The sequence below is a fragment of the Ursus maritimus genome, unplaced genomic scaffold (genome assembly GCF_017311325.1).
Source record: "Ursus maritimus isolate PB19 unplaced genomic scaffold, ASM1731132v1 scaffold_4, whole genome shotgun sequence".
Taxonomy (NCBI): Eukaryota; Metazoa; Chordata; class Mammalia; order Carnivora; family Ursidae; genus Ursus; species Ursus maritimus.
The window spans coordinates 80333117-80353644 of NW_024426552.1; the positions used below are offsets into that span (position 1 = coordinate 80333117).

General features: G+C 40.7%; 1 protein-coding gene across 8 annotated transcripts in view; it reads left to right on the forward strand.

The window, feature by feature from the left end:
• Positions 1 to 7701: 7701 nt before the first annotated feature.
• DCUN1D1 (defective in cullin neddylation 1 domain containing 1) overlaps positions 7702 to 20528 on the forward strand; it is a 31830-nt gene continuing 19003 nt past the window's right edge. The window contains exons 1-3 of one of the 8 annotated variants that reach the window (XM_040621547.1): positions 8109 to 8154; positions 13451 to 13554; positions 19895 to 20111. In XM_040621547.1, the coding sequence (XP_040477481.1) occupies positions 19937 to 20111 (175 nt within the window). In that variant the 5' untranslated portion in view covers positions 8109 to 8154; positions 13451 to 13554; positions 19895 to 19936. Of the gene's footprint in view, positions 7817 to 8003; positions 8155 to 13447; positions 13647 to 19091; positions 19132 to 19186; positions 19208 to 19894; positions 20112 to 20528 lie in introns of those variants that run through there. The other 7 variants (XM_040621548.1, XM_040621551.1, XM_040621549.1 and 4 more) reach the window with 7 other exon arrangements.

Genomic DNA, 20528 nt, shown 5'->3' on the forward strand with positions numbered 1-20528 from the left:
AGTATCAGAAGAATCTGTGTGTTGATATAGTGTTTGGAAGGAATTGACTATCTAGCCAGCATTTGCCTCATCATATAACCTTAATATTTGTTATGATCATGGCTGATTTGGGTTATTTTTCACAATCACAATACTCTACTTGAGGGCGCCTTTTGATTAAAGAGGCATCTAAATGTAACAGGAAAGAACTGCTTTTTTTCCAAACATCACTTTAAGCGACTTTCTTTTTCTGAAAATAAGTCACCTCAGACTGAGGCTCACTGGTGTTCATTCTTTAGAAGGCCGCTCAAATGTAACCTCTTCTAGATTGCACAAGCGCCCGCCACAGCATTACATATGCTGTCCCATTTACTCTCCACACGAGCCTCTGAGCTGTAGGTATTTTATATATGAAGAAACTGGGGCTCATATTAAGAAATATGCCAGCATCACCTTTTTTTTTTAAAGATTTTATTTATTTATTTATTTATTTATTTGGGAAAGAGAGACAGAGATAGCGACAGCACAAGCAGGGAGGAGAGGGAGAAGCAGGCTCCCGCAGTGAGTCCAATGTGGGGCTGGATCCCAGGACCCTGGGATCATAACCCTAGCTGAAGGTAGATGCTTAACCGACTGAGCCCCCCAGATACCCCACCAACATCACCTTTATAATAAAATGGTAGAGTCTGGTTCCTGGACAGTTCTAGGTAGCTTGAAGCCCACCCTCTCCTGCTACACGTAGCCGCCCGCCGCCCACATTCCTGCTGGGCTTCTCGGCTGCAGTACTGTGCACAGCCGTCTCAGACCCCTTTCCCCAACCCCCAGAGTTTCCCCATCATCTGATCTTGAGTTCCTGGGGTGGGGGGGGCAGGGATGCCAGGACTGTTGGTTCTTTCTTTGTATTTCTAGTACCTCATACTGTGGCTGACGTGCAGGCATTCAACAAATGTCGAAATACGTGACGGAGTGAGAACAATTATACCTCCTAGACTTTTGAGGAAAGCTCAGATTTGAAGCTGGAAGGAAATCAGGAAGTTATCTAATCCAGACTTGCACTCAGTGGAGTTGAGGCTCCAAGAAGACAGGTGTGATTTGCCCAGTCATCCGGTTAGTCCGCGGCTCTTTCGCGGAACCCCTAGGCCAGTTTCCGACGTTTCAAAGCTGATGCCGCCCCTCAGTTTGTAAGGCATATAAAGGTAATACACATGTGAAAATAAAAACAAGGGATCTGAACTTTAATTCATGTAAAGATAACATTGCAGGAAAAAAAAATTCTAACTACAGTGACTTCATGAGGGACTTAACACTATTCATTACTTCTTTGGAGAAATCATCCATCCGAAGGATTAGAATCAAATCTTAAGACTCTTTTCAGCCGAAACATCAGCCAAACCCCTGGCTCTGGGGTGATGGACTAAGAACCTGGGCTCTGAGTCAGACACTTCACCCGAGGTGTGTGGCCCTGTCATATGTGCCCAGCCTGAGCGAGTGCTCTCTTAGGCATTTCACAACTCTGTTGTTACTCAGCGGGCTGGAGCCTATTGATCAGGAATGAAAATAATCCCTTCGTCTCTCCTGCCCCTCCCACTGGCTGTTCCTTCCAGCCAGACCTGGTCTGCCAATTGTGCTGTCACCAGCGCTCACCCACCAGGCCTCACCCTGGGCCATCATGCTTCCGCCCCACTCAACCCCCCTCCCCCGCACTCCTCTTTCAGGTCAGGCTGTCAAAATCAGGGGACCTCTTCAAATTCTCTAAAATTCATTGTTTTGTTTCCAAGTGGTGATATGCAGCCACAACATTTTCCTTACGTTCGGGTGAGAGTGGCCTCATCACATTTTCTTCGGAAGAACTCTGCCCAATTGTCTCCTTTCCCAAATGTCCTAAAGGGTCCTCACAACACATTAACCCATTTGGGCTTCACTTGCAGATTCCTTCATTGACTTTCTCTTTCTGTAGATTTATTTTCAAAATGATAATCTTACAATAGGAGCTTCCTTGTGATTTTTATCATTTTTTCTCTTTCATAGGGCTGTAGGCTAATCTGACCCCGATATTAATTTGTTTTAAATTGTACAACATTTGCACAGAAATCTTCTCTTTCACCAGCGCTTCTCTCTCCACCCATCCCAAATAATGCCTTTGCAAAGGGTAACCTATCTGAACAGAAATGGAGAAAATGGCACTTACTTGTTTACTGGGTACCATATTACTGGATAGCCCTGAAAAAAAATCCCTCAAAACTCTAAAGCCGCTGTGAGGTGTGTTTCAGTGTTTCATATGTCTTACTTTGATAGAAAAATCCTTATACAAAAATCACATTTAAGAGGATGACGTGGTCAGGGCCAGGGCAATTATTGGTGTGTGGTAGACATTTATAAATTTGTACGGGTGATTTTCCTAGTTTGCTCTATGTACTGAAAACATTTACTTCATGTCTGTAAACATATATACTTGTTATTAATAATTCATCGATTACTTGTATATTTATTATTTTTATATAATATAAAGAATTCACATTGCCCTCTTGTCAATTTTTTTTCTAGTTGAACTACATTAGCTTTCCCAATGCTAAATATTTTTGTACTACTGTTGGTTATATACAGATATAACAAATTTATTGGGTTTTCATTTATTTCCTGGAAGTACGAGTACTTATTTCTCCCACTTGTCGAGAATCTATTTCCAGGACAGACACTGTCTGGACCTGTGCTGGCCAATGAAGTAGCCATCACCATATGTGGCGACCAGACACTTGAAATATGACTAGTCCAAATTAAGATGTACTTTAAGTATAAAATACAGATCAGATTTTAAAGACTTGCTCTGAAAGAAAGAATGTAAGCTATCTCAATATCTTAGATCGAGTACATGTTGATACGTTGATATGTTGCCTATCTTAGGTTAAATATTAAAAACAAAATAAGGGAAGCCTGTTTCTTTTCACTCTTTTAAATGTCACTACTAGAAATTTTAAAATTTCACAAGTGCCTCACATTTGTAGCATGCATTATATTTGCCATACAGTGCTAGTTCAGGTAGTTCATACACTTAGAAATGAATGAATGAGTGAACGGATGAGACAAGTTATACTTTCCTGATCTTTGAGGACAGCTCATGATGGTCTACCAGGAAGGAATCAAACAAACTCAGGGTTTGATTGAAACTACTATAATTCAACCCAATCTTCTCATTTTGTAATTGAGAATACCCAGTCCCAGAGAAATATGTATGCTTTCCGCACCACCCACTGACTAAAGACAGGAACGCAAGGTGTTGATTCAATACCAGCATTTTCTCTGTCGTCATCAGTGGCGAATGCCTTAGTGAAGATACCCAAAGTATCCAGGGACGAACACTCTGGATTCTAGAGGACTATCAACTGTACCACCTGCAGAACTACTTCAGCCTTTATGATTTCCATGAATTTACTCTCTGCAACTGACCAGAGCTGTCTAAGACAGACACGCGGGCTGAGCTGCAGTCTCATGTGGGAGGGACCATGCTGGGCGGGGCGGGGAGGTCCAGGATGGACACCTTAGGACAGTGGGACATTGTGACATCATCAGTGACGGTCTCAGATGGTTTCCCAGTGCTGGCCCTCCAGTCTCAGCTGTTACTGCAAGTCCATTCCTCTACCATGAGTGTGGAGCAGCTAAAATCAACAGCTCCACATGTACCTTGAGGCGACAGACTGGCTCTGGTGAATACTTCCTTCTTCTCTTTAGAGGTGACCCTTCTGTTGGCTCTCTTGTGTGAAGAGGCCAGTGGTGCTCCTTTTTCTAAGGACAGTCCTTAAGGTTTATCCTTTTGTCCGGATTAAGGATTCATATTCCAATAGTTCAGAATGTGGGGGAAGGAGTCCCAGGCAATCATTCATTTCTTCAGCCGCACTGAACACGCTTACTAGGGAAAGGAGAGCCAAAGCCTTCCATTTCTTCCCCTACCCTGGCGAGCTAGGCATTAATTTGGGGCTATGGCTCTCATGTTAGGTTCCTTGCAGCTACGCTAGGGCCCATCCCTGCCCCTGAGGCCTAATCCTGTCTGCTTCACCCTTTAAAATATTACCATTCTGGATCAATAAGACTGAAATGCCACGTTTTACTCAAACAAAAATAAGATGCATTGGTCAGTCTCATTTACTCCTCTGTATTTATAAATAGGCGGGCTTGAATTCAATAAGCACATTTATGTAAATGTTGGGCAAAATTGAGTCCACCCAAGTGCAGTGTGGGAGGGCGGCGGCTGTGCGTCCCAGACTAGTGCTTTTGAACTGTAACTATGTATACATGGGTAGCCTGCAGGCTTAATTTTAGCTAGATGAACTACCAGAAATGTTAGCAATCTGTCTCTTCAGATTACTTTTGCTCTTTCTCTTTGCTAAAAGACAGATTTTAAAAGTATGGAATCCTTGGTTTCACATGTTTCTTTAAACGGAACTGTAACAATTTTATCAGCAATTATATTTATCTTAACATGAATTTTTAAGCATCTGAGGCAACATTCATTTTCAAATAGTTGCATGTTTTACCTTGAAAAGTTATACTATCTATAAATACTCTATGTTAATTTGTCTATGTAGCTATAGCTGTACAGGGAATATATATGTACGCATGTACTTTCTCGCTGCGTGTGTATATATACACACACATATGTGTTATATATAGAGATGTGTGTGTATATATATATACACACACACACACAGACAGAATGAGGATAGTGGATTTCAGCTGGATGGTTCCATCTTATTTCTTATTTTATATTGAGATTGTCACTCAGGAAATAATCTTACAAATTCTGCTCTTAAAAAAACCTCCAAGTCTTAACTTAAATATCTGAAACCTCATGACAAAAAAGTAACATGAACATGTTAATGAATATTCCTTAGTTGATCGAATATTGTAATTTATGCTTTATCTTCAGGACTTTTCCATTTCAAAAATAATCAGGACAATTTTAACAAACATGTTTCTCTCAATAATGATGATTGAGTAATAATCCTCCATTTCACATTCAGTTCTGTAGCTTGTAAGTGCAGTAATGGGTACAGTTGCTACTACATTTACCATCTGACCATATGGTGTAACATGTATTTGCCAAAGAGGACAGACATTTCATTACAATAACAAACAACATAGACATAGTCTTAAGGCAAATGGACAGACATCGGATAACTTTTTTTTAATTTATCCAACTATTATCACATAACACATATGTCATATATGTCAGATACTTGTTTTGACACTGAAAACTCAAAGATGTGTGCAGCTGGGTCTCTGACCTGGAGGAGTACACAGTCTGGCAGGGGGGGTGGTCATGTAGGCAAATGATTATCCTATGATGTCACGATATCCTAAGTGTAATAGAAGCATATACAAGGTGTCACAAGTGAAGAAAGAAAAACATGCCTAACTGCTGGAATCCGGGAATGAATGAGGTCAGGAGATAATCACAGAGAAGACGGTCTTTGAATTGAGTATGAGGTCTTGGTAGGAAATACAGTGTGGTGGTTTCAAGAATCATCTGTAGCCAGACTATATGGGTTTAAATCCCAGCTCTACCGCTTACCAGCCAAGGAAACTTAGGCATGTGATTTAACCTTTCTGTGCTTCAGTTTCCTCCTCTGTAGAATGGGCATAATCACTGGGCACGGTTCATAGGGCCGAAGGGAGGATTATGTGAGTTAGTGTGGGCCATGGCCTCAGGACAGTGCATGACCCTCACTCAGTCATAGCTCCAATGCCAGGGATAGCAGAATGAGAGAAAGCAAGGAGACACAAAGGAGTATGGCAGGCTTGGCTTGTCAAAACTGAAATTTGAGGTGTATTTCTGTGGAAGGTGGTGGGAAATGGTCAGATTATGGCGAGAGAGCCTCCTATGCCACACCCAGGAGGCTTATGCTTATGGATCCTGTAGAGAATTTTAAGGAACAAATTCAGGTTTGTATTATAGAAAAGTAACTCTGGAGCAATGGGGAATGACTAGAGGCTAGATTAGTTAAGCGGTTACTGATGAGAAGAGATATGGTCAAGGCTTGGCTGGGGGATGGAGGGTAGAATGGAGATTCAAAGTTAAAATTGATAAGACTTAGTGAACGATTAGATTAAGGGGTTGAGGTAGAAGGAGTTGTGGATGAATCCTGGACTTCCAGTTTGGGTGATTTGGTAAAAAGACTGGAGGAAAAGCAGGCTTGGGGATAAGGTTTGGGATTTGTCAAAGTTGATGGGCCTGTGATGTGACCAAAATTAGAATTTAGGCCTGCCACTCAGGAGCTGGAAGTCAAGATTCAGTACTCCTCAAGATCGAGGTAGCAGCTGACATTGTGGGAATGTGAGGGAGAACATGATACAGATTGTATGCAGGAAGAGATTCAGGGATGGTTCAGGAACATTTCAGAGCCAAAGAAAGCTGAGCCAGCAAAGGAGAGTGTTCATAGAAGAAGGAGGGAAATGTAGAAGAAAGTGGAATCACAGAAAATGATGGAGAGGAAATTCAAGGAGGAAGTGTTCAAATGGAGGAGAGAGGTCAAGTAGAATGAGAACTGAGAATTGTCCTTTGGACTGGGCAATTAGAAAAAGAGCTTAAGAAAACCTGTGAGCTATTACCTCAGTTAAGTATAACAGTGTGGAGAAAGAGATACAGTGAATCCTTTTCCTTAAGACCCTAGGTGTTAGTTAGTATTTCAGGTCAAACGGAGGGGAATTCCCGGAGAACATCCAGGGGTGTGGGCCAGCTTCAGGCTGGCTGCATGAAGCAGATCTGGCCTGTCCTCACAGAGCTGTTTATCCAGAACCTAGCAAGGGGCTGTGGTGGCCAGAGTCTTAGTAGAGGTCTGGGAGCTCCTGATAAAGGGCTGGCTCCAGAAAGTGTTAAGCGGCCCTGGGGAGTTGCCAAAGAAATTCTGTGGCTTTGATAAGAAGTTCAAAGTCATAGGGTTGATCTGGTAGCTTATGCTGGCGTTGGGGGGAAAAGGGTGTTAGTGAGGATGGTAGTAACAGGTTGATTCAAGTTGGTTCTGTCCTGGAACACATCCAAACTCTTGGCTCAGTCTTAGATGTGATTTTTCTGACTAGGTTTGCTTCATTACCTGTTTTCTTATTTCCTTTGTGTATGTAAGTGTCCCATCTCTCCAATCGGATAGTCAATTTCTTAAGGGCAGGGGCACACTCCAGCGTTTTGAACTCCCTGTGAGCACATTCCTGTCCAATTGAACCCCCCTCAGAATCCTGGTATCCTCAGCCTCACCGGACTTAGAACCGAGAATAGGTGAAGCCCGTACGGTGCACCTGGAATGACGTCAACCATCAGGAAAAACAAAACAAAACAAAACACAAAACGTTCTACAGTTACTTCCCAAAACTTATCCTGGTAAGGTTGAACTGAGGGGATATTTAGAGCAAGCAGGTGTTGATACTGCCACTCGTTGGATGTGTTGGGCCTTGACTCCTCCGGTCTCCTGGCCAAGAACTCCAAGGCCAGCACACTGGTCTCCCAGCGGACACTTAGGTCTGGGAAGAACCTGTGCCATGCTAAAGGGCATTACGGCTCCCACGTGGCTAGACTAAGGTCTCCTCTGGTATGACCACACAGGGGACCTGATGCAGTCCGGATATTGCAACCGAGGGGCAAAAAAGAAAACACGGGGTGGAGGTGTTTTCACTTTTTTTTTTTTTGTATTGATGGGGAGGGGTGGTTTGGGATGGATCTAGCGCCTCAGCCCTATCCCTTCCAGTCTCCCTCGGCTGCTCAAGTTATTGGCCACCGCTCGTCCCCTCCTCGAGACGGTGTAGACACGGCCGGCACCTTCCCCACGGCGGAAGGAGCGCATAGGAAGCGGAGGTGGGTGTCCCCGGCCCCCCACCCCGCCGGAGACCGCCAGGCGCGGCGGGAGGATGTCGGCGCGCGGAGGGCGTGCGTCGCCCCCCTTCCCCCGCCCGCGCCCCCCGCCCTGGGGGACCCCGCGCCCAGGGGAAGCCCCGCGCGGGGTGCCGGACGCCCGCCCCAGTCCCTCCGCCTCCCCGAGGCCCGGGGCTGCCTCCTCGGGCCGCGCCGGGGCCGCCCCGCACTGCGCATGAGCGGGAGCCCGGCAAGCCCGTGAGAGGAGCCGCCGCCGCCGCCGCCGTCCATTCGCTGCGGAGCCGGAGGAGGAGGGGAGAGGCCTGGAGGACACCAACATGGTGAGGCACTGCGGCCGCCCGCCCGCCCGCCCCGCCGGCTGGGGGCCGGCGCAGCTGCGCACCCCCGCCCCGCCGCCCTCCGCCCCGTGGCGACCCCGCCGCCCCGAGCCTCGGCCCGCGGCCTCCGTCCGCTCCCCAGCGGGGCTCTCCTCCCCTCCTCTCCCTTCCTCCTTCGCCCCTTCCCGCCCGGGCGCCGCCGCTACGCGAGAGCCGAGGAGGCGGAGCGGAGCTGGGCCTAGTCAGGAGCCCCGGGGAGTTTGGGGCGCGGGGCGCGGCCTCCGGTGCCCCTCGCCGGGCCCGGCGCGGGTGGGGGAGGCGTTGGGGCGGGGGGAGGGGATGGGGCAACGGCCCTGCCCCTGCCGGGCCCCCTCGCCGGCTCCATTGTGTCTGGCCGGGGACCGGGGTCCGGGGTTCCGGGTGAGAAGCCTCCCCCCGCCCGGGAGCCGGGGCTTCCCCCTCCGCCCCGCCGGCGAGAAGGAAAGACTTTTCCGGCGCTCCTCTCCCTCCTCCGCTCCCGGCTCCAACACCCCTCAAGTCTCCAGGCAGTTTCGCTTGGGGCGGGGTTTTAGCCCTTTTCCTTTCTCCCATCACCTCTAGATGCGTCCCATGCTTTTGGAAAATGAGAGTTTAACTGGCCAGTTGGTGGAGGTTATAGTCGCCTCTCCGCTGAGAACTGAGAATATGGGAAACCGCTGAGCTTGGGGGACTGGGGGGGGGGGCGGGGAGTACGGAAGTGCAACCTGTTCTCATTTCGTAAAATTAGGAGAAACAGACTTGCTACCTTTTGAGCACATGTTTAATTTGCTTGGGGTGGGAGGAGTAATTGCTTTATTATGTCAGTTAAAGACCATTTGTGATTTTTAAAAAACAGTTTGTTAAGTTGTTCCCCTCTTCTTTTTTGTTTGGAAAAAAATAGAGCAACAGAAACAACAAAAACAGTCGTCTTACCAGCTTGAAGAAGTGGTAGTCAAGTTAACTGTTTACATTTTGGTAATCTTGCACCTGACTCTTTTGGGTTCTCTTTTCTAGAAGTGATGTTTGGCATTATAGTTTGAGCATGAGTTGAATTCCATGCAGGTTACCGTATGAATAGACAGTAAAAATGATATTGTTGTCCTTTTGCTCATGAGGAACATAAAGGCCTCTTTGAGGAGGGTGTGTGTGTGTGTGTGTGTGTGTGTCTGTGTTAAAAGGAATGCCCCAGTATCTTTGTTTTTAGTTGGGTTTATTTCTGCTGAATAACACTTATCTAGCTCCAGCCTCTAACTTGGCAGAATTTTGGTGTCATGTATGGATATGTGGTTTGGTTTGTCATATATTCCATGGTAAGTTTCATGAAAATGTGCCATTTGTATTTGTAAGAAAACTTTGCCATAAAATATGGGTTAATATTTGGATTGACATTGCAGTGTTCAAAGATCTAGGGCATCTAAACATTTTCTAAATTTTTAAAAGTATTTTGAGGGTCATAGACACTACTCCTGAAGTTTTCAGACTCTTGGCATGTAGATGAATAGTAAGTTTGAAGTAATGAAATGTGATTCCCTGGTAAACACTCTGTGAGAGCACTGAAATGTGCACTGTTCATAATAGTCTGTAAATCTGCAGCATCCTCCAGAAACCAGGCTCTCGACAGTGCTCATCACCTGCTCAGGAATTCAGGATTCATGTGGTTCATGCAAGAGTTCAGCTTGGATTGGAGGCTGTATAAGCTTCTGTCCTTTTGTTAATATTAAATTAGCTAGTTTTGGAACTTAGCCATAACTCATCTAATGATACTAGTAGTGGCAACATTTCACTAATTTAAAACACTTTCTGTGGCTGAACTCAGATCATGTCACTAGAATTGTCTTGGTATGCTCTCGTTAGTTTAGAAACTAAATCACCATGCACTCTAATAGAAGGTAGGCCATATGATTTTTTTTAGTTAAGTTTTTCATCATAAGTTTAATTGTTCCTTGACATAATTTTGGGGCTAATATTTCTCAGGATGTGTAGCTCAGCCTATTTCTAGAAGACATGTTGTTAATTCTAGGGTAGGCTTAAATGATGGGATATCTGAAATATTTTGTATAAAGAAAAGTTCAGTTAACCTACCTGACACATACATGGACCAGAGATAACTCCAAAACTAGACAATATTCTGTTATTCCTGAAAATCTTTTAAAAAGTATTCAAAATTCCTGGGTTGTTTTCTTACTTGTAAGATGACAGGATTAACTTGATGATTTCTAAAGTTCTATTCAGATAAAAATTTTGACTCTCTAATTTCATCTAATAGATGTGTGAGGCGTGTGTACCAGGTAAGCTACTAAATTTTTATAGGTTCATGGCATAGGATTTTTTGACCAGAAATGGTTTCAGAGAACATCTGTTTTACTCCTCTTCCCTTTTACAGAAGAAGAAATTGAGGATCAAGGAGGTTTTGAGGTTCAAATTTGCAAAATTGTTTGTTGCAGAACTGAAACTTTTTCTCCTGGTTTACTATTTCCGCCAGTATTTGTGGTACATGTTATCTCTTAACTCACATGGAATCTAGAGAAATTGTTGAAAATTGGATTTGATGTTAAATTACATTATTCCTTTAAGTAGAGGAAAACCCATGTGTTATTAATGAATATGTTAAATAAATTTCAAATGGATGACTAATGATGTTAATTACAATGCATTTAATGGCTTTTTAAAAAAAGTGTGTGGACTTTGAAATTTAAGTTGTTCTTTCAACAAATACAGAGTTTATAAGTCCAAATGAATGTAGTCCCGTTTGTCTCTTTAGAACTTATTTCACAGTCTTTTGCATATCCACAAGTAAATTAAAGGAGGGCCGTAATTCATTTCAGTAATTATTTATTAAACACTTTGTGCCAAGCACTGTTCTGGGCACTGGAAATGTGTGTGTGTGTGTGTGTGTGTGTATTTTTTGTGTTTCACTGAAAAAATGAAAATCCCTCCTCTTGTGAGGGCTACATTTTAGTAGGGAGACACAAATAATAAACATAGTATATGTTTTTCTTCTACTTTGTTAGAAGGTGTTAAATGCTTTGGGAGAAAACAGTGTTAAGGAGGGGTACGGGGAGAGGGGTGGGGGCACAGTGGTAGTGGGTTTGCAAAATGGTGTCTGTGCCACTGATGAGATGAATTTTGAGCAGACTAGGCGATGAAGGATTAAGCCATGCAGAAATGTGGTAAGACCAGTGTGGCTGGAGCAGTGTATGTGGGGACGAAGGGTATTTGGGCATTAGAGCTGATGAGGTCTGAGTGGTAAGGAGTAGAGATGGATGGGTGTGGGTGGGCATTGTAAGGATATTGAGTTTTTACTCCTAGAGAAATGGGAAGCCACTGAAAGATTCTGAGTGGTATGACAGACTCTGTTTCTGTTCACCTGCAGTGTCCAGTTACAATATTATAGGCAATTATTTTTTAAAGCAGTTTTTAAAAACAACAAAACCCTTGCTATAGTTTTCTTTACCTTGCAGCTTCTGTGTATAGGGTTTTCAATTCTGGTTAAAATGACTGTCTAGTATTCAGTAAAAACTAGTTGACCGTTGAGTTTACCGTTAACCATGCTAGTTAATAAAAACAACAAAACCTCTTCCATAGATTGCTTTTGAATATGTTCTAGTAGTTTGTACATAGTTTAATAGCTATATGCAGGAAGTTGGGCCTTTGGGGAGAAAGAAGGACCTTAACGTTTATTGAGAAGATACAGTCTGCTAGTCAGACAATTTACAACTATTATTAATCTTCAGTCTTGAGATGGGTATTGCTATGTCCTTTTAATGTTTCTGGAAATGGAGATTTAGTGGTTCTAAATGATTTGACCAAGGTTAAAGAGCTAGTATGTGGCAGAGCATGGCTTAGAAGCCTGGTCTCTGATTAACACACTTTACTCCCCCCCCCCTTTTTAAATACCCAGCAAGTGCTCTTTCAGTAGGTGTGGAATTTTTGATTAGTTTCACTCTTGTTTCTTCCTTATCATATTTCCTAGTGACCTAGTTGTTTTTGTATCAAATGAAATGATCTGATGTAAACATTTAAGTAACTGAAAAATTAAAACTCTTTTGGTACATATAGTAAAAAAGTTGAAAGTAAAATTAACTCTCCTGGTGGTGGTGTTTTGTTTTGTTTTGTTTTAAGCTTTAAAAAAGCTGAGCTCATTTGAGTCAAGTTGCTGTTTCCATTATGGTCTTATAGGTTGGGTCAAGCATAATGAAAATCTGTGAGAAAGCGCCTTTTTAAATTTCAGCGTGTGTTGTTCAAGTTGTGATAGTATTAGCCATGACATTTGATGAAGAGAAATAGTTCCAAATAGGATTCGGTTGCTTTGTGGACACAAATAAGCTCTTGAATAACCTGCTGACTATCTAGTTTACCTAGTCATTTTAGGTATACACACACCACCTAAGAAAAAGCAAAAACAGAAGAGAAGAATGCTACTAAAGGATTTTTCATCACTTTGTTGAATCCCTTTTATATAATTAGCACCTAATCACTAACGGTGATTAGGCCGCTTGTTTGCATTGTAAAATTTTAAGAGGGATTTACTTTTAAATAATAATTCTTTTCTAAAGAATTCTGTTGCATTACACTTTTGAATCCTTCAACACTGAACATGGTGTTCAGCAACAGAGATAAATTGGTGAAGTTCATGGCCCATATTTTTGTTATATTAGGATATTTTCATTTCGGTAAACATTTAGAGTGCTTATTTATTATTCATAAGATTCTAATATTTTTGGATTTAGGATTTGAATAGATACCAGATCTTAGAATTAGGAGATTTCATTTTTCAAGGATCATTTATTCTCTTTATGAAACAAAGATCACATGACTTTTGAATGCTAGTCATTACTATAAGTTATTTAACTATGAAACTTCAAAATCTCATTAAATTCTTTGGTTTTTTGTTTTGTTTTTGCCTGAGTAATCTCTTTGTTAATTCTAGATTTCTTTAGAGAAGATGTTTATGGAGGGGAGAAGCAAGTTTAAATTAGTTACCTTGACTGCTTGTTAAAAGTTCAAAATTAGTTTGGGGGAATCAATTGAAATATGATGGCTAACACAAGTGTTTTAAGGAGGTTATTTCTATCCTATTATAGAAATCAGGATTTAGCAAAAATAACTTTTTAATAGAACAGTCTTGCTGAAATCAAACCATTTATTCCATTTACAGTGGGAGTCATCTTTTGAATAATCTAATAATTCTTAGGGTGAGGAGAAGAAAATCCATTAAATTTCTGTCAACAATACTTCTTTTAATATATTAAAAAATTTTCTTTTTTTTAATTTTAAGTAGGCTCCATACCCACTGTGGGGCTTGAACACACAAGCCTGAGATCAACAGTTGCGTGCTCTGCTGACTGAGCCAACCAGGCACCCCGGGATACTTCTTTAAAACATGTGAGGAAAACCATACCGAACCAAACAAAATTGAGAAACATACGAAACCAGTTTGAATCTTACAAGTATACTTTCTGTAATATTTTTTTCAGGTGAATTGTTGTTATATAAAACATCGTTGACTACAATAATTGCATAATGTAGTATGGTATAATTCCACATTCAATTTAGTATTGATACAACACCTCTTAAAGAAGAGTTTGTCATTGAAAGTACAGGAAGTTTATGGAAGAATGATAAGAGGCACTGGCCTAACCATAAAAAATTATTCTAAACTGCAGATTATAATTTAAAATAATACTGAGTGTTTTTTGTTTTGCTTAATATTTGAAATTGTACACATTTGCTTATATTTTGGGGGCATAACCTACAGATGTGTTTGTATTTTCTCTGGGTTTCAGGCCTTCTCATTGGAAAAGGAAATCCTGACTTTAAATATCCCCCAGTTTTCCATCTTTACATTTAAAGCTATAGATTGTGGACAGCTCTAAAAATAGACTATGACATGACAATAAACACATTTTTCTTCCTGTTGAATTACTTTTCTTAAAATATAACCTATCTCCCTTTTCTCCCCTTCTCTTCCTCCCAAAAACCCTAAAAGGGAAGTTCCATCCCTAAATTAGCCTTTTAGTTAGGTTGTGAGGGAATGCTTAATGGGCAATTTTTAGTCAGAGTACAGATTGTTTACATGAGATTGGGGAAGGGTCAGTTGATCACTTAACTTTTCCATAAAAGTAGGTGAAGAAATATTGCTCACAATTCCCCCCTCCTCCCAGTTCACACATAATTAGTCAGTGGTTGCACTTTTGCCCTTTCTGTTTTCTCATTCACTTGATGAAAATATAGAATAAATGGAAAGACTGAGTGCCCTAAAGCCAGGCATCAGTGTTTCATTCCTAGCCCTGCTACTTTTTGTCTGTCTTTAGATAAATGGAGCTCTGAGGCTTGGTTTTCTCATTGGTAAAGTGGAATCAATGATAACCACCTTTCAGGATTGTTAATAATTAAGTACCTAGCACAGTATTGGCACACAGTAGGAGCTCAAATGTTAGCTGCTAGTTTTCTGATTATGATTATTTATTTTACTATTTGCATAAAATTATTTTTTTCTTCTGGAATATTCTTTCCTTCACGGACTTGAAAGGAGGCCTTACTATGTGCTAGGTACAGTTCTAAGAGTTTAACCTGAATTAATTCCTGTAACCTTCACATCCTGTTTACAGATGAGGAAATTGAAGCACACAGAGATTAAGTAATTCTCCCAAAGTCACACAGCAATTAAGAGGCACAGGTGGGATTAGAATCCTGCCAGTCTGGTTTGAGAGTCACACTAATCATGTATTACCTCTCTGTGCAGGTAGAAGGGAAGAGGATTTTCAACTTCTCTTACCTAGATTCTTAGTCTGGCTTTCCCGAAGAGCTTTGCCGCTAGGTGAAAGTCTTCTCTAGGAGTGGGTTGAATTGACTTTTCTTCCCACTTTTGACTTCAAACCTGTTATCTTATGGGACTCTTTTATAGATGAGTGGTTTGGGATATTGGTAACGTTTGGTTGTATCTGCTGAATACTGTGTATCATATATGGACAGTATGATTTCTCTGGACTTAAACTAGCTCTTCGAAGTTTCAGGTAAAGTTAAACTGTTAATCATGTGGTAAATACATGAGAATCAATATACAGAGATTTTAGTGAGAATTATGGGTGATCATTACAGTGTTTTGATTTTTTAAATATGGCCTTTTGTGAGCTAGAGTCATCAAATCCTGAGAGAACTAGAATTGAGTTAGAAGATTAATTCCTGGGACGCCTGGGTGGCTTAGTCGTTAAGCGTCTGCCTTTGTCTCAGGGCGTGATCCTGGCGATCTGGGATCGAGCCCCGCATCAGGCTCCTGGGCTGGAAGCCTGCTTCTTCCTCTCCCACTCCCCCTGCTTGTGTTCCCTCTCTCGCTGGCTGTCTCTCTCTGTCAAATAAATAAATAAAATCTTAAAAAAAAAAAAAAAAAGAAAATTCCTTTAAAAGTGTATCTTTTTTTTTTTTAGTTCAGACTGAATTTGAAACTTAAGGGTGAGAAGGTGAAAATTCAGAAAAATAGAAATAATAAAATGTATCCTTAATTTTTTTGCTTTAAAAATATTGTCCATTGAAACTATTTCCATTTTGGAATTAATAGGACTTAGTTGACTAGAAAATAATTTTCCATGTTCATTATTTTTCTTGAGGGAAATATGTAGTAAGAGGAATTTCATACCATTATGATCATTATTTTTATTGTAGAGCCTAAGTCCCCATTCTTTTTGTTTTGTTTTGTTTTAAGATTTTACTTATTTGTCAGAGCACAAGCAGGGGGAGCAGCAGGCAGAGGGAGAGGGAGAAACAGGCTTCCCGCTGAGCAAGGAGCCCGAGGCAGGACTGGATCCTAGGATCTCAGGATCATGACCCAAGCCCAAGGCAGACACCCAACCAACTGAGCCACGCAGGCTTCGCAAGCCTTTCTAAGTCCCCATTCTTCTATCACAATAGGCTATAGGTTCAGTGGTAAAATGTACTTGACTGTATGTATGATACTTGGCTACATCCAAAGTATTTTGTTTTTTTCCAGATAAGATATTTTACTTTTTTAATAATTTTTAGAAAGATGTTATTTGGGAGAGAGAAAGTGACTGAGAGAGAAAGCACGAGTGGGGGGAGGGGCAGAGAGAGAAGCAGACCTTCCACTGAGCTGAGCAGGGTGCCAGATGCTGGGCTCCAGTGATGCTGGGAGCCCATCCCAGGATGCTGATCATGAACTGAGTGAAAGGTAGACGCTTAACTGACTGAGGCATGCAGGAGCCCCATAAACTATTATTTTAAGTGTGATTCATAAATTTCTTGAGTGAAAAAAATTGCAGACATGATAGATACAAGTATTAAACAATATGTGTTGATAACCGGATTTTTTATTTTGGAAAGATGAATAAGTAAGTGTTTTTTACTATCCAGATTATAATAGTATCTCTAACTTTGGTGACCATACACAATCGTAATTAGCTTTCTGTTACAAAAGACAACACTTCTCTCCTTTTTTCCCTTCCTCTCACTGTCCTACTCTTCCTCTCTCCCCCTTCTTCTGCTTCCCCCCTTTTTTGCTAGAATTAAAAATAATCAGAATATATTCTGTATTTTATACATTTTACATATTTCAATACTGAATTTCCTTGAAAATTTGATAACATATTTGAGTACTAAAGATTGTATTATATAATCTTATTTAATGATTGATTTAGTTTAAATAAATACGATTTATCTAAAAGGAACAAACTAAAAAAATCTGAAAGTGAATGACATATACTTATTTGAGTGCTGAATCATTGTAGTTGTCACATGTTTTTGCTCTTAGGAAGATCCCCACTGTGTTTGTAGTAGAAATAGAGAAAATCCATCTGTTTTTGTCTTCTACTTCAGTTTTCTATCCACCCTCTCATCCCCTGTAAATAATATTTTGCTGGCTGGATACCCTTTTTCTCTTCCTTAAGTTGATAGAAATTTAAACCTTTGATGCTATACTTTTAAAATCAGAAAACCTTGCCTGATGTCCCTATGTAGCCTGGGAAAAGAGGGTGGGAGTGTTAGAGGTCTCCTAGAGACTTGGGGAAGGGACAACTCTATGTAGTACTCTCCAGCTTTATTGTAGGACAGCCTTTGAGATTACAGAATTGAGTACATCCTCCCTAGTAGGGGAGCACATGGTTAAGATTGATTCTAGGCACAGATTGCTGACAGAAAAATGGTAAGAGTGCATTATCAGTACAAGAAGGGGAGGGTTCTTACTAGCCTTTGCAGGAATGGAATTGCTTGTTACTTCTTGGCCTAGCTGAAACCCATCCTGTCAGTTCTCTGCTAGGTTTCACTCATTAGCCTTTATGGTGTTGGAAGTGGGAGCTACAGCCCTTTTCCTTAAAATATATTGATATTGCCCCATATACTGGAAACTTAACCAGTTAAAATAGTTTAATTTACATATACATAGACATTACTTATTACATACATTTTTTCAAGTAAGATAATAGAGTTAAATTATTCATTTGTATAATTTTGATACTGATTTGTGTGGGTAAGATGATTTTTTATCTTTGTTCCCCAGTTTTCTCATCTGGCACTGTGACAAGAAGTCATTATAGACTGAACAGTTCTTTTGGCTTGCATAAGTGACTTAAGCTATATTTTTCCTTCCTCTTTACAATAAAAATGATTCAAGTTTCAGGGAATAGAGCACTGAATTTAGTATCGTATGGTGAAACCCCAAATAATTCTGATTGTTTTTCTGTCTCCAAGTTTTAGGGGAATGGGAAAAAGTTAATACAAAGAAGTTAATTCAGGCTTAATTAAAAAGTAATTTCCAGGATGTAGCCTGTAGTTGGTATACTTCAGATTAATCTCCCAACATCTTTTATAACCTTATACAGGGGTCACTGGTGATCATAGTGACCATCAGATACTTCTCTGTTCTTCACAGAAAGATTAAAATGTATGTCTGTGTACTATCACTCTCAAGGGAAAAGGTATATGAATTTTAAAAATAGTATTTAATAATACAAGTTGAAATCAAAGTGGGTTTCTTTCAGTTAAACAGTGTATTAAAATAAGATTGGTATCTTCCTTGGCATTTGATTTCATTGTGGGTTTGTTGCAATTGAATAATAAATCTTGAGGAGATATTTTTCAAAAGGGAAGAATCCTAGATCTCTGAGAGATGTGTTGTATAATGTGGTATGGGTTATCTGCTATCCAGAGGTGGTAGAGTTATTAGTGAGGTAACATGAGGTTAGTGAATTTGTAGTTTCTCAATTTTAATGGAGAACAGAGGTTGAAATTTTAATCCATAATCCTAAACAATAACATATTTACAGAGAGTGAAGAGTGTGGCTGACGAATCAGACTCCAAGGCATAAACATTTTTCATAGTTCAAGAGATAGGGTTGGTTTTCATATTTGATTTTGCATATTCTTGTTTTTATTCTGAAATAGGTAGAAATATTTATATCTTTGGTAGTCTATTTCTTGAAAATCTCAAAAGGCTTATAACTATGTACTGCACGCAGTGTGGTTTGTGGAAAGATTACTAAGACTCAGATTCATGAGATCTTTTTGTTCTTGTCCCATTTCTACTAATAATAACCTGGGTGATTTTTGAACAAATTCCTTAACTTTCTGTGTGTCTTCTCTCATCTGTACAATCAGGGGATTGAAGTTTATGATCTGTCCGTTTGGGCTAGATCAAAGATGCTGGGGTTCAGAAGTGTTGCTTAATCCACAGAACGGTTTCTGTCTATTAAATGTGTGCCCTACTCACGTGCTTTTTTCCCCCCTTGCAGTAGTAGCTCAGCAAGAACCCAAGTACTTTGCTGAGAGATGGTGTTAGGACCTGGTAGGGGGAAGACTAATAGGGGGGAGGCTAAAATTGCAGAGGAGACCAGGTTGGGTGGGAAGAGAGGGAGAACACGGTCCTTGATCCTGGGAGAGTAGAGGGCCTAATTGCCCTGCTTTGTTTTGCACAGGGTTCAGGTCAGATGAGAAATGAATCTGTGTCAACATAAGGCAAGTAAGAAGAGGTTATTACAGCAGAGAGCCTGTTTGGGGAGAGCCTCTGTTAGGCTCGGGCCAAGGGAAAGAGGTGATGCTTTCAGGGGAAAAAAAGAATTATATTAAGAATTTCCTTCGTTGGAAGGATCCAGGGTACTTGTTCGTATTGCACTGCTTTCTGTTTGAAAGCAAATATGGGGAAATTCTGTTGATAATTATCTTGGTTCCTGAACACCATCGGGAGAAATGTAGGGTACTCATTTTATTTCTTTTTCACATTTGGTAAAAATAGCAAGAAAACAAGGGGTGGGGGTGGGAGAATTGTGCCCTATATCCTTTAGAATGGGTTTTAAGACTGCACTTAACACCTGTTAACCTCATTGTTCCCCTGGGTCATTGACTGTTCTGGCTGGCTAGATAATGTCACTTCTTCACCACCACTCCTTATGCATCTCTTTAGAGCTTCGTGCTTGATCAAGGTTTTGAGAGTAGCTGTACTTCCCTTTCTAGAGCCTTTATATATGTGCTCAGGACCCACTTTTAGGAGAAATGCGGGGTGGTCGAAACTCCTTTACCTTTTAATTTCTTCTGTAAAATACTAAATTTTGTGTTTTACATTAAAAACTTTTGTCTTTCTGAATAATAAAAAAAAATTAGTCTTGACTTAAAATATTTTAGTATTTTATGAGGAAAAAATATTGCTAAGAATGATTAGTTGGCCATATAGATATAGTCATCTGATTTTACGTAGTTTCAATTTATTTTCTGGTTTCAATAGAACAAGTTGAAATCATCGCAGAAGGATAAAGTTCGTCAGTTTATGATCTTCACACAATCTAGTGAAAAAACAGCAGTAAGTTGTCTGTCTCAAAATGACTGGAAGTTAGATGTTGCAACAGACAATTTTTTCCAAAATCCTGAACTTTATATACGAGAGAGTGTAAAAGGATCATTGGACAGGAAGAAGTTAGAACAACTATACAATAGATACAAAGGTGAGTGCTTGTGACTTTAAATATTTTGAGCTAGGTTTTCCACAGTTACATGCTTATGAGAAATCAGGCATACATAGAACATAAATTGGGTGAATGTGTCCAGCAGAGCTCTGTAGATCTTAGTATTATGTCAAGAGATGTGAGGGGCGCCTGGGTGGCACAGCGGTTAAGCGTCTGCCTTCGGCTCAGGGCGTGATCCTGGCGTTATGGGATCGAGCCCCACATCAGGCTCTTCTGCTATGAGCCTGCTTTTCCTCTCCCACTCCCCCTGGTTGTGTTCCCTCTCTCACTGGCTGTCTCTATCTCTGTCGAATAAATAAATAAAATCTTTAAAAAAAAAAAAAAAAAAAAAAAAAAAAAAAAAAAAAAGAGATGTGAGAGAAATTCCTTCCCTCTTTTCACTAAAATTTCTTCTTA